Source organism: Daktulosphaira vitifoliae, unplaced genomic scaffold, assembly GCF_025091365.1.
Source record: "Daktulosphaira vitifoliae isolate Bord-2020 unplaced genomic scaffold, ASM2509136v1 Scaffold_1, whole genome shotgun sequence".
Lineage (NCBI taxonomy): Eukaryota > Metazoa > Arthropoda > Insecta > Hemiptera > Phylloxeridae > Daktulosphaira > Daktulosphaira vitifoliae.
Window position 1 is genome coordinate 89,001,905 of NW_026099572.1, and position 14,820 is coordinate 89,016,724.

Sequence of the window (14,820 nt, forward strand, 5' to 3'; positions counted from 1 at the left end):
TATTACTATAATATAAATATTTAAAAATTGTATTGTTTTATTAATATTTTACATTAATAATAAATGTATTTTTCATAAATATTCACACCTGAAAAAGTGTTACTGTAATAACGGCTTAAGGTTTGCATTATGTCATTCCCTTGTGATGTCCATGGAGCAGTTTTTCTGTAGGTTTTTATGCGATGAATTAACTGCGAACCTCCATACTGTAAAGCTAAAGTATCTCCATGGTCTTCATATGATACTTCTAATAAACGTACACAGTCTGTGTCATATTCTAATGAAGGTGTTTCTAATAAACCTAAATAGTAAAGCTAAAAATGAAAAAAGAAGAATTTCATTAAAATATCTGAATTTACCTTTAGTTTGGTTTTCATTTATTATTTACACAATTTTTTTTTAATTTGGATTATTAATCTTAATTTATAAAAGTAGCGTATAATGCTTTTACTAATGGTAGCACAATAGGGTCGCAGCACAGTATGGACATGGGATAGTTGGGACAAGTATAGATGATATCTGACAGTAATTTTAATCATTGTCATAAGAAACGCTTCGATGCAAATCTGCAAATAGTATTTAATTTTAGGAAATAGGTGGATTATTATAAAAGCAACATTAACTTAAATCCAATGGTTCGGACACACAATGAGAAGAGGAAACGAATGAAGTAAGGACGTCAATTGGTTTGTATTTATACAAATCAATTCTATTTAATGATATAAATTCTTAACTTACAAGTTAAGTTAAAATAGTGTTTAAAAGTTCAAAAATTTTAAAATATAAACTTTCTTAAAAATTAATTTTAAAGCATCAAAAAAATAACTAAAAAATTACAATTTCCATGGGTTATTTATAAAAATTAATCATAAATCATTAACTTCATAAAAAATATTTTTTTATGGAACGGCTATTTTTTATAATAGCGTAATTTTGAGATATTTGTCTGATTTTTCCAATATTAGGGTATTATAAGTTCAACAAGATTAAAATTGTGTTCTTTAACATATTGGTCATTAAAATGGGTGAAGAGCTCAGAAAAATTAACGACAGACACAAAAATAAACCATACAGTTATATATATTAATATGAATAAGAAAGTCCTTCTTACAAAGGGGAGACTTAAGTGATAGTATCTTTGATATTCATTGAATATTTTGATTGAATGTTATTTATTATTATTAATTTAGAATTTTTTTCCACCTCTAAAAATAATTAAGAAAAAAATAAAGTATAAGTTATTTAGACTGATGAGATTTGAACTTTGTAAACCTTCAAACCAAGCATCGCGTAGATAAAAAGAACTATTTAAACTAAATCACAAATTCAAAGTCGCTTTTCTTAACATTGAGATAGAAAAATAATCAAAATAAGTTTAAAATTATATTTAATGTTAGATTCAAGTAAATTTTATAAAAATTGAATGATTCATTACAATGGCAAACACTTATATGGGTATTCTATAATAAAGAAAAAAATTTGACACAAATTGGAATATTTTTAACTATAGGTGTCATTTATACGTTGAAAATAAGTTGTCGGACAAATTTATTTTTTTTTAATTTATTGTACATAAACATTAACTTTAATTTAACATATATTTAAAGGACGCAGTATTTTCGGAACATTATAAAAATTTAAGTTGAAAAAGTTGACTTTAGTAAAAAAAGTTGCTATAATAAATCCCCCCTGTGGGCAGGTAAAGGGTCAGATTTTCAAAAAATATTATATCAAATAAAAGAGAATTACTTACAGTTTCAATATAAAATACCTTCTCCGCTTCGCATCGAAGCTAAAAAAATTATGTTTATGTGTTCATTTTTCAATAAGTTATGGCAGTTTTAAGTTCAAAAATAACATCAGGATAGTAGGTGATTTTTTACACAAATATTACATTTTTTGTTTAATTTTGGCGGCCATTTGAACATAAGGTGTTTTTGTTTTAACACAAAAATAACATATTTTTGAATACGGTAGCCATTTATTTCAAAGGTTTTTTTTCATATTAAAATACCTTACATAACCATTAATTTAAAATATGTATTTCCAGAACATTTTCAAAAATTAAGTTATAATTGATTAGTTTTTATACAAATTTTAAAGATTTGAACCCACCTGTACACAGGGAAATGGTCCAATTTAAAAAAAAATATGTCGAATGAAAGAAGTATATATAGAGTGATTGAAATATTGTAAAACACTCATTTTCTTATAAACTATTGAGAATTTTTGTAAAGAGAAAAAATATTAAGTTTACATGAACTTAATATTTAGTTAAATAATTTTTTTTTCATGGTTAAAAAACCTTAACTTTAATATTCTTAAATGTGAACCTCTATTTTTAACTTGATATTACAATAGAAAAAAAAAAATACAAATAACTTTGTTCTCTTAATTTTTTTTTCCAGATCAACCGTCTGTCTGTACAGCTTGTTAAAGTTGAATGATTTTAGACTAAATTTCTATTGTTATTTTTCTGTTTTGAATAAAGAAGTCATTATTTTTCGATGGTGTAACATAAACTAATTTTTATTGATTAAGTTATGACAAGTAAGATAGCAAAAAAAATTTACAAGACACTAAATGACGGATAATAACATAGGTTCAAATCGGGTCAATCTGTGTTTACGAGATTACAGAGACAGGTATAAATATTCATGATAACTACCATAATAAATAATTTAAGAGCTTTCGAAACAGATTATTGCTATCGCAGTGACATATAATACCAGAAACACTGCCGTCGATATCATGAAACAAAATAAATGACAAATTTTTGTTCGTGTAAAAAAAATGATAAGAACAAAATTGTTCGTAATTTTTTTTTCGTCATAATGTCAAGTTAAAAATAGGGGTTCCCATTCAAGAAATTTAAAGTAACTTTAAATTTCTTGAATGGGAACCCCTATTTTTATAAAAACCTTAACTGTTAAGGTTTTTATCTCCGTAGGGATGAAAAAAAAGTTATTTGACTATATATTATTGTAGAGTTTCATGAACTTAATATATTTTCTCTTTACAAAAATTAAAAATTCTTAATAGTTTCTTATAGAATGACTCTCTTACTAGATTTTGATCATCTGTAAATAGTATTTATCATAAAGAATTGTATTGACCACACATTTTTCAAAAAGTTAAAAATAAAAAACCGACAATTTTATCATTAAAATAGCATAGTTTTGAATACAATAGCCATTTTCACCATGAAGACAAAATATAGTTCAACATTTTTTTTTTTTTCATATTAAAGTACATTACATAATCTTTAATTTAAGATGTATATAAAAGTGTCAGTATTTCTGGAGCACTTTCAAAAGTAAGTTGAAAAATTTGCTATTTTGAATCATTCCAGTGGGCAGATAAAGGGTCAAATGTTCATAAAACATATCAAATGATAAGTAAATATTTAATATATCTCTTAAAAAAGAAATTCTTTCTCATCATCAATGTGTCAAAAAGTTATGGCAGATTTAAGTAAAAAAAATGGGAAAAATGCCAAAATTTACCGATTAAATAAATTGTAAATTTTTTTAGGATTTCCACCATTTATAGAAAACGAGATTCCAAATGACGGAAATTTTCTCAATTTTTCAGGGTAATGTATTTGACTAGATACGATTTGTGATCATTTGACGTATCATTGAAATAAATCAGTTTGGTGAGTTCTAAGAAAAAGTGGTAATAGACACAAAAAAAACAAATCTTTGTAAAATTAATATGTTCTCAGCTTTGCATCGAAGCTATAATGTATTTTAACTATACATTTAAAGAATTTGATTAAATATTGGTAAAATAATGTGATTAATTATTCAAAATATTGAAGCATTAATAACATGTAAATAATGTTCTTCTTTTTTTTCGCTTTTATTCCAACTACTTAAGGTCGGGCAAAAAAATGTTCTAACAAAAAAAAAAATATTTCATTAGAAATATTGATACTTAAAATATTGAAAATAAAAATTTTGTAATGTTTAGTTTTGAAAACAATATTTAAATGTAAAGTCAAAGTAAAAATATCATCTTAATAACTCCTTTTTAACAAAGATAAAATTAATTAATCACAATCCACTATTTTATTTAATCAATCATATCAAAAATAATGTTCTGATCTATAATTGTCTCGCCAGGCACAAATGACTAACTGACTAGCCGGGGAATAGGTGCTAACTATAAACCTCCAATAAGGCGACCATCATGGTGGGACGCCTCTGACAAAAAATAATTGTTTTATAGCAATTTTAGTTTTTTAAAGATATTTCTCATCATAATTGAAATTGATAAGAATTTTTCCAAATTATAGCAGTCAAAACCAAAATACTTTAATATTGTCATATATCGTTCAGAAAAATCAGACCAAATGTACAGATATATATATATATATATATATAAAAAGAAACATGTCATTAAAACTAATATATTTTCAGCTTTAGATTGAAGCTAAAAATTAATTTTTAAGAACCACATACTTTTGAATTACAGTTTATAAATAGCTATTTTATACCTTTGTTATGAATATAAATTGAAACATAAAAATGTCATTCATATACCTGATATGCTAATGCACACTTTCCAAGAGCAAATTGTGCTGTATTTGTTCGATCTAAGCAATCAACACAATTTACTCTAATAATGCCTGTTTGAAGAACAATGTTATTCTTTTCATATCCAAAACTGGGTTTATTAGCAACATGTGGACTATTAATATACATACCAGTTTTATTAATAGCCATACGAGCAATATCATCGAGACGTCTCATAACATTAACATTTTTGCTAAAAGTTTTTTAATCTACGTTAGGATAAATTTATTTTTATTATAGGTACTCCTTAATAATAAAATTGAACCTTTTATTCATTCTTGACATATCAAAACTTATGTATTGAATGTGATAACTAGGAGGTAAAAATTGGTTTAAATATTTAACAGCTGATGTTAAATGTTCACTTAATTGAGATTCATGTACTTTTTTTTCGCGTTTTTTTACCAAGTTTATAATGACAGTTGGTGATCCGTATCTTTGATAAATATTATTAAAATGTCGACCTTAAAAGAGAGAAATAAAACATCTATCTCTTACTAAAATAAAAATCATTGTAAGTACCAGATATTTCATGGAAAGGATCAGGTAATTCAAATAATATTGTTGGTTTAGGTACCATTTTAGTCATATCTTGACTCCATAAACCAGGTACAGAACCTCTCATTTGTAAGAAAGAACTTATATATAAGTGATTTTGACAGCTCACACCAACATCTTGAACTATTTGTTCAGTTTCCACTTCATTTCCTACTTCCCCCTATGGAAAGAAAAAGAAATATTAGAAAAAATTATCATTATAAAAGGGTAAATTTTATACATATTGTCACTTAAGACTCAACACATCATACCTCTTTTATGGGCAAAAGTGAACAAGCCACATTCTTTAGATAAGTAATTCTAATCAAAAACTCAAATTTTAATTTTTTTTTAATCAATATTTTACTTTTTTAGATAAATTACTATATTATAAAAAATATAAAAACCAGTGCGTGTTACGAGTACGCACTATACACTCTACGAGTATGAAGTGAAACTTCTTTCGTTATAAAGATATTGTATAAAAATTTCATGTATTGCGTTTCTTTAAAATTTTTTTATGCACAATCAAAATTATTTGAAATTAAATCAATTAATACATTTTAAATGAAATTACTTTGATTTTTGAAAATATAGTACTAAATTATAATATAAAATATACTTTACAGCCAACAGTGACATTCAATATTCTGTTTTTTATTAGACTTTCTTTGAAAAAGTTTCACTTCAATAAAACTCTGAATAAAATTAATTGTGAGTACACTAATTTTTTTTTTAACTCTCTTAAAAATTGGAAAAATAAGACGTGAGGTTTTTTGTCTTAAGCGATAATATTTAAAATAATTGAGACATGTTAGTAAGTCAGTTTCCATTGAAATGATAAAAGAACAGAATTATTGATATCTTACTCAATAAACTAAGCCGTCTACGACTAAAATTCAAAATCATAATAGCATATATTAGACATTAAATTTTTACCAATTTTATAAAACTAATAACAAATTATGTTTGTTTAAAGAAATAACAATAAAAAATATAAAAAAATGGCGGCACAGTGGGGTCATGGTATAGTTGGGTCCAGTATTATACTGGACCCAACTATAATAGATGATATCTAACAGTGATTAAAATCACTATCATAAAAAACGCTTCGATGCAAATCTGTAGATAGTGTTTAATTTAAAACAAAAATTTGTCAAAAAAGTAGGACAAATGAGAGCTGATAAAATAAATGATAGCTACAAAAAAAAACCACATAGTAAAATAATATTAATATGAATTTTTTCTCACGAAAGGAGACTACAGTAATGGAATCCTTGATATTTATTGAAGTTATTAAATTTAAATGAGATAAAAATCAAATGAGTTAAACATTTTTTTTTAACTCAAAAAGAATTAAAAAAAAATTCAGTGCCACAGTCGTGAAAGACCCAAGTGTTACTGTCTCAAAAACCGTACGTCTCATTCGTCACTTAATAAAAATAGAAATTTAGCTAGTTCAAATTTTAAAGTTATTTTTCTCGGCTACAAAGAAACAAAAATTTTGCATTTACCAATTTTTTGTGTGTTCATCAGTGAATTAAATAAAAAAAACGGTAGCACAGTGGGGTCGCGGCATAGTGGAGACATTGCATATTAGGGTCCAGTATAGATTTAATCTGACAGTGATTAAAATCACTATCTTAGGAAACGCTTCGATGCAAATCTGTAGATAGTGTTTAATTTTAAAAAATTGATGGATAATTCCAAAAGCAACATCAACTTCTATTAAAATAAAATACAAAACCCATAATTATCATACAAAAATAGTATATTTTTCAATATGGTAGCCATTTGCGTATAGAAGATAGATCGTCGGGACAAATTTTTTTTTTTCATTTTGTAGTACATAAAATAAGCTTTAATTTTATATATGTTTAAAGGACGCAGTATTTCCGGAACATTTTCAAAAATTAAGTTGAAAAAGTTATTTTTTGTAAAAAAGTTACTATTTTAAATCCTCCCTAATGAGCAGGTTAAGTGATAGATTTTCAAAAAAATGATATCAAATGAAAGGTAGATATCTAAGGTTTTAGTATAAAAAAAAATTATGTTGATTTGTTGATTTTTCAAAAAGTTATGGAAGTTTTAAGAAAAAAAAGTGAAAAAATTTCGAAAATTAGCGGTTTTTAAATTTGTAATTTTTTTGGATATTTCCCCCATTTGCGAGGAACGAGGGAAAATTTTTCAATTTTTAAGGGTAATGTCTTCAACTAGATACGATTTGTGATCTTTTGACGTATTGTTAAAAGAAATCGGTCCTGTGAGAGCTGAGAAAAAGTGGAGACATAAAAATAATAATAAAAAAAAACACATCATGGTAAAACCTTCTCATCTTCGCATCGAAGCTAAAAATATTTGTTGTTATTAAAAGTTATTACAGATGTTAAAACCTGGTTGGATGTTGTAAAAGAATTTAATTAACTTTTTTTATACTATAAAATATATACAATAATTATTGACTGAAAAAATTACTTTATTATTTGCTCCTCTTTTCAGAAATCGAGTACCAGCATATCTATTCGATCTTCTAGCTATTAATGTTATGTATATTGGACGACCGAAAATTGACACATTAGATTGGCTAATAAAACCATGCATTATGTTTAAGACCCAATCTGGATGAAGTTTATCTCGCACATTCTTTAACAAATAGTCATTCCAAACAAAAATTTTATTTGAGTTACTACGTGTTATATATAATAGATCACCATTTGAATTTTCTAAAATATAAATTATATAAGTCAGTAAAATTAATTGAGGTTTATAATAAATAATAGCTCGAATTAAATTTTTAAATACTCCTTAGAAAAAAAATTTATTTCTAGAATCTATAATCATTATGGAGGAATGCTCAGGATTTTTTTTCGACAGCAACTTAATTGATATTTAATTCATTTTTTGAATAGATATTTTTTGTACATAACTTTTTTCAGGTACTTGATATATTAATATAACAGTCGGCTCGGGTTTAATATATATACCGGAATTATTTTTACCAAATAGTTTCATGAATAAATAAAGAACCTACATCTTTAACTGACTAAAAGTATGATATGTCTCAGAAATTTGAAATTTTTAAAACTTAATTAATTATAAGCTTATTAATTTTTGGGGTTAAGGATAAAAAAAATATTTAAATTTTATTTATCATATAAAGTTCCATTTCTTGTAACTCAATTCAAAAAGGACAATGCTTATGTCCAAGAACACCCAGAAACTCGACTCGTACGAGGTACTTTTATTGTGATCCATTTAAAACCTTGTTATTATTCAATTGTATCCTTATATTCAAATTGATCATTTGAATATTCTCCACTTTTCATTTATCCCATCAATTTTTCAGTCTTAAAACAGATCATTTTTGCTGGCTCAAATAATCTGTTTGGGGGTTTGTGACATAAGAAGTTGACTTATTCTTATTATTTTACAGACGTTACGTTAATTATAAAAGAACATCTCATAATTAAGTTTAACTGCTAGACAATTGGTAATACTTATATTATTGCCTGAGGGTGTAAATTTCGTGGTGAAACAAAACCAATTTTTAAATATGAAATTTAGTAATAACTTAATTAAATGATTTATAGTAATTTAGTCGCACATTCCTTTTTTTATATTTTCTCTTGTTATATAATCATTATTAATCGTTCATAATAAATTGTCATCGTGATAAGGAGTCGCCCAACTGACCACTACAGTCAACTATGTATGCACTAATGTCGACGTTCTCCCTTTCCGGTTTATATGTGTCGTCACCGTCCAGTTGTCTGGCCGTTTGATTCATATGTTTTTTGGTCTGGTCGTTGAATCAATTTTTCCAGCTATCTACTTATTGTTTTTAATTTTGTACACTTACATTTTCATGGTTGCTTTAATTTTACTTTTGGCCCTGTCAATAAAGCCATGAGTGAAGACTCGTTTGGCTACGGCTTGAACATAATTTTAATATTATTGTAGTAACTTTGTACAATATTCCCTTCATTCTTCATTTCGTCCATTCATTTATCCAATACTCGTAAATTGTCACGAGGTTTTCTTGGATGTAGAAGACTTTTCTCAGGAACGGCGGCCTGAGGCAAAGAAGTATAGCTTCAAATGGGTAAATAAGAAACCGCCACCGAAGAAAGAAGTAATTTAACCAGAAAAAATCATATCCGGAGTAGCACAATGCAAAAATTGCAACCGGACAGGGTAATGATGGGCGAATTGCTTAGAGCAAAATACAGTGGAGACGGGAAACGGGAAGAGTCCCGGACAGTTCATGGTAAGACGACCGGACAAGAAAAACTAGCCTGCCCAAATCACTGTAAGCGCAAGCCCGGTACCAAAGTTTCCGACAGGAAACCCAAAAAGACACTGAAGAAGTACAAAAATATGCATCTTTCCGCAATTAAATCCGGAAAAATGGAGTGTCTGCGGAAGAAACGTATGTTAAAGAGAGAATTTTCGGAAATACTGGAGTAATGCAAAACATCCTGATCAAAGAATACAAGCAACTTTCTCCAAGAACAGTTTGCCAAACGAATCTCAGGAAGCTCCGGAACAAGACCTAATAACGCGTAGTTGTTATAGGTCCCACAATCTTTCTCAGTAAATCTTCCAAAGGAGTTAACTCCTTTCACTTGTAACATTTTCACTTATAACAACAAGATTCGAAGGAATTTTTACACAGATTTACTTTAAGACTGAATCTTCAAACAGGATCTGACGCATACACAATGCCCGATTTGCACGAAATAGTCCGTGGAATATGTGGTGCTAACGTCTTTGGCACCATCGACCTTAATTTTGGCTATTAGTAGGTCAGTTCTACCCAGGAGTTAAGACAGCTCAACGTGTTTCGCACGCAAATGGATCTATACTTATCTACAGTAATGGCCTTCGGCCTTAAATACACTTCGGCTAATTTTCAACGGTTGGTGAACAAAATTATGCGTGGATACGTCGGTAAATTTGTGCACCTAGACGATATCGTAGTATACTCATTGAATATGGAGAAGCATTTTGTCATCAACGAGTCTTGAAACGATTACAAAACCATGAATAGACATTTTAACCGATAAAATAGTTTTGGAATAACCCGTATAAATCTCCTCGAACATTTAGTGGATAACCGCAATTGCCGAATTCTTCATACCTAAAAAAGTCCAAGATCTATAGAAGTTTCTCGAAGTATACGATTGGTACAGTCAGTTTGTGCCCAATTATACCGAACTTACCGTTTCGCTAATTGATCTGTTAATTGATACTGTAGAAAGAGACTTCTTCTATAGTTACTGTTATGCTAGAATACTTATTTCAGACAATGAAATGCAGTTCGTCTTCAAAACAATAAAGAGAGCGCTGGAGAAGTGGGGCACAGAAGGATGGACAACGCCAATTTATTACAGCGAACCCAGTAGAATGCTGAAACCAAGATTTTAAAAAAGGTCTTCGTACAGCTTTGGCCAACAAAACACAATGTCACTCAGACAGCTCTATTTCAAATAAACTTTTTTCAATAAGAAATTGTCAGAACAGACTAACAGGGAGCACTCCCTCTGAGCGAGCCTCCGGTCGAGAAGTCAAAGCCCCACGTGATTGGCTGTTGGACATTATTTCTACGGGTAAACAACCGAACTCACGGAATGATAACCCGAAATACGTAGACACAATCAAACAAAAAAATAATTTCACGGAATCGTTACCGAAAAATGACCGGTGTGTATCCGAAAACTGTGCGTCTTCAGTGGGAAAATTAAAATTTCCGGGGGGAGGAAACCTTCTCAAAATTTCGGGTCACCTTTCGATAAAAATGACACTGGTCACAATTCCTACCGTGAAAATCACTGCAAACGCTTTGAGGAAAGGGATTGGGTGTATTACCGCGCACATACCTTATCCAGTGCAAATAAAAAGATTTACGCCAGCGATGATCCTCAGTTGCTGGGCCCCGTGCAACTAGCAAAAAGATTAGGTGAGGGAGTGTTTACGACTAAAGGAAAATTGCATGTTACATGAAACCCATACCCAACCAAAATTAATATGTACGGGCTGAGGCGACACAAATAAATTAACACATGGGTATCTAGTGAACAACTGATTTAATTATAAAAAAAGATACCACCGAGTGGTTAAAAATTTCAACAGGTTTGAATACATATCAACTATAATAAATATTATACTTTATTCATCTATTATACTTATAAATTAAAAAAAATTGTAAATAGTATTGAAATAAGGAAATAAGAGATCATGTTGTTTTTGGAATAATTTCTTCTAAAATTAAAACTATCTAGAGATTCGCACTGAGGCGTTTTTATGATAGTGATTTTAATCAGCAAAAGATATCATCTATACCTGCCTTAGGTATAGATACTTGTAAGGTTACACTGTAATGTAATTGTTAGTTATATAACCTATTAAGTTTGTAATATATTGTCAGATCAGTCTGTTCTATTTGCACCTACCGTAAGGATGTATGTTATTATTATTATATATAATTATATATATTGTTTGTAACAATGAGAACAATAGAAACCCGTTTCCTGACTTACTGAACACCCTGTATATAATTAACCATTATATTGTTACATAGTAATATTTTAAATTGTTTAGTCAGTTAAGAATATAGGAATTAATGGAAAAAGTTAAAAAATAAATAATTTGTATTTGATTATTTTTACTATGAACCCTAAAGAAAAAGTTTAAATAAAATTTGATTTGAAAGAACTTACAATTACAATATTTATTAACTATATAAGTATTTTTTTTTAGAATTTTTAACAACAACCTAAAATAAAAAAATATCATTCATATTTTACCAAAATATTAAATTTTATGCAGACACAGCTATAATAAGGTAATCAAGCAGTATGAAATTAAAATTTGAAGAAATAATTCAAATACCACAGGAATAAATTTCATACAGCATTCTTAAATTTTAAAATGATGAAATATTTGTTTGAAATGTGGATATATCCGTAACATTTCAAACAATTCAATAATCCATGAAAGCTTTAACACAAGATGAAATATTATCCTGTATTTATAAAACAAGCTAAAAAAATCTTTGAAATTTCAGTAATTTTTTTTTAATACTTGGAATATTTTGAGCAACGGCCAAATTGACTTGTAATGTTTGTGTAACATCATAACTGTAACTAAACAACAAAAAATCATTTAAAAGTTAGATGAAAATACAAAAGTTATATTTTTAAGAGGGAGCCATTAGGTTTAAAATTTTGTAATTATTCCTCCAAAAACTTAATAGTAAAAAATTATTATTTTAATTAGGACAAATATTTTTAAACTTGGGTTTTTATGGCCCACTCTAAACGATATCTCTATGTCTATTAAATAAAAATAAAAATATAGTTTTCAATTTGCTTACCTAAAATAAAAATTACTTGACAAATCCACACTTTGAAATATTTTCAAGTATCGTGGTTCATTAATATTAGGGATTCTATAAGCATCGTTAGGAATATATATCATTGATGTATCTTCAATCTTATAAATTATTTCCTGTCCGATAACTGCAACTCTTCGTCTTTTTGTAATAAGTATCATATAGTAGCCTTCTAGTAACTTAACAAATCCTTAAAATAAATACTATTTTAGTAGATTAGTAGTAAAATGATAAAATACTTTTAAACTTTTAATAGAAATACCAGCGTTTGGAAAGAATACAACCTTAGATAAATTAAGACTTAATGACTTTAACTACATAAATAGGTAATAATTAAGTACATTAACTTAATTATTACCAACAAAAAATAAAATTAGTATCTTGGATATCTGAACAACTTTAAAAGCTACATGTCAGCAACAGACTAAATTATTATCAGATTTTTTTTTTTAATTAATTGTACCAAAGACAAAAATTACAAGAAAATGATTAAATTAGACTGGACATGCTTGAATGAAAGAGGGCTCATTTATTGAGACGGTTATTAAAGAAAATCCGATTAAGAAATGATCATTAGGTAGACCACGCTTACGATAGGAGGATCGTATCAAAAAATTTCTTTAAGTAGTAGAACTAAATGTATAATAGAGAGAAGTTCCAAAGGATAGAGAAAGATGGCGGTAAATTTGTTTGCAGAGATAGTCTGGAAGGCCGTAACCCATAAGAAGAAGAAAATTATTATCAGAATTTTTATTTTATGTTCTTTAAATTTGTTAATGACTTAAAAGTATAAATCATCATAAGTTAGGTGGATCATGAAGAAATAAAAATTCAATAATTTTTGATTTAGTTAATATATATTTTTATTATATATTTTTTTAAAATAACTTTGGAATTGGAACACTTTATTTTGTTAAATGAATTTTTAAAACACTAAAAAATTCTACTTTTAATCTTATATGTAAGGCTAAAATCTTAACTATTAATATTATTGATAAGAGGGCAGAATTTTATTAATTTGCTTATTTTTGGAATAATTTTAGAAAAATGGGAGTTAGAAATTTCAAAAAATTGTAGTATGTTAATAAAATTGTTGTTTTTTATGCATATTCGATATTATTACATGATAAAAAAATATTGTGTATAAAGAACAATAGTAGAGTATATTTTAAACAATTTGATAGAATGACAGCATTACATTTTAGTTATTTTAAAAGAATATTATTTCCACACTTAATTTTGACATATCATAATTGTTAATAGATGATACTTACCTACAATACCAAAAGCTGATGCTATTTTATTCAATCCTGTATTTCTATGAACACCAAGGCTTAAAACACTAATCATATCATGTTCAGAATATTCAACTTGATCATCAACAATTGTTAAATCATGACCTTCTGTTCGGTCAATTTTTAATACACGGAATTTAGTCCTAGCATTATTAGAGCCAACAACAAAATAACGCTAAAATATTATTAATAATTAATATAAGCATTGTTTTATAAAAATTTAATAGTTAAACTTCACTAAATTTAATATACAATAAAATTAATAGTTTCAAAGAACTCATAAACCTTAAAATAAGTTTTGAAAAAAAAAATTTACTATTTATTAAGTTTAAAATAATTGTTCTGCCGATAAAAAAAAAAATATGTATTGCTATCACATTAAATGCAATTTAGAAACAATAACTTGTGTGTTTATTTAAGAAAATGCATTTAAAATTACCCTACTTATCTGATAGGAGATTATTTTTAAACTGTTATTTTTATTGCTAAAGCAAAAATTAAATAATCACACTGTAAATTAAAAGTAATGAAATACATACATTTTTTGATTCGTACACACCAATTTTTTGAACCAAATTTCTAGCAGATATAAATTTAATGTTGGCTTGACGATTATCATTTAATTCCTTCATAACTTTACTATAGTACTTTCTCAATAATAGACTATAATTTAAAATTTAATTTGTTTAAGGTTCGGTTATTCGTAAATTTTAAAATAATTTACATAACATATATTTCAAAAATGAACACTTTAAAATTTTTTAAGAAAAAGGTATTAATATTTATAAGATAGAGATATTTTTAAAAATATTACGCTAGTATAGTTAAACGATTGCTACCATCGACACAATTAATTATTACCAAGAACTAACTAACTGTGTCACGAACTAAGATAAAATTGATTAATGACAGCAACTTGTTATTAATTTTAATAACTGTTATTGTTACTTTCGAAATAACAGTTACTGTTATTTCTCAAAAAATGTCATCTTTGTATAAAATTCTTATAAACAGT

General features: G+C 27.1%; 1 protein-coding gene across 4 annotated transcripts in view; it reads right to left on the reverse strand.

Moving 5' to 3' along the window:
- LOC126909920 (polyphosphoinositide phosphatase) overlaps positions 1-14,819 on the reverse strand; it is a 30,293-nt gene extending 15,474 nt beyond the window's left edge. The window contains exons 1-10 of one of the 4 annotated variants that reach the window (XM_050692341.1): positions 14,345-14,819; positions 13,785-13,980; positions 12,493-12,700; positions 12,201-12,262; positions 7,593-7,840; positions 5,103-5,298; positions 4,846-5,044; positions 4,712-4,773; positions 4,548-4,633; positions 89-314 (exon numbers count right to left, since the gene is read on the reverse strand). In XM_050692341.1, the coding sequence (XP_050548298.1) occupies positions 89-314; positions 4,548-4,633; positions 4,712-4,773; positions 4,846-5,044; positions 5,103-5,298; positions 7,593-7,840; positions 12,201-12,262; positions 12,493-12,700; positions 13,785-13,980; positions 14,345-14,437 (1,576 nt within the window). In that variant the 5' untranslated portion in view covers positions 14,438-14,819. Of the gene's footprint in view, positions 1-88; positions 315-4,547; positions 4,774-4,845; positions 5,045-5,102; positions 5,299-7,592; positions 7,841-12,200; positions 12,263-12,492; positions 12,701-13,784; positions 13,981-14,344 lie in introns of all 4 variants that reach the window. The other 3 variants (XM_050692335.1, XM_050692330.1, XM_050692348.1) reach the window with 3 other exon arrangements.
- Position 14,820: the final 1 nt, after the last annotated feature.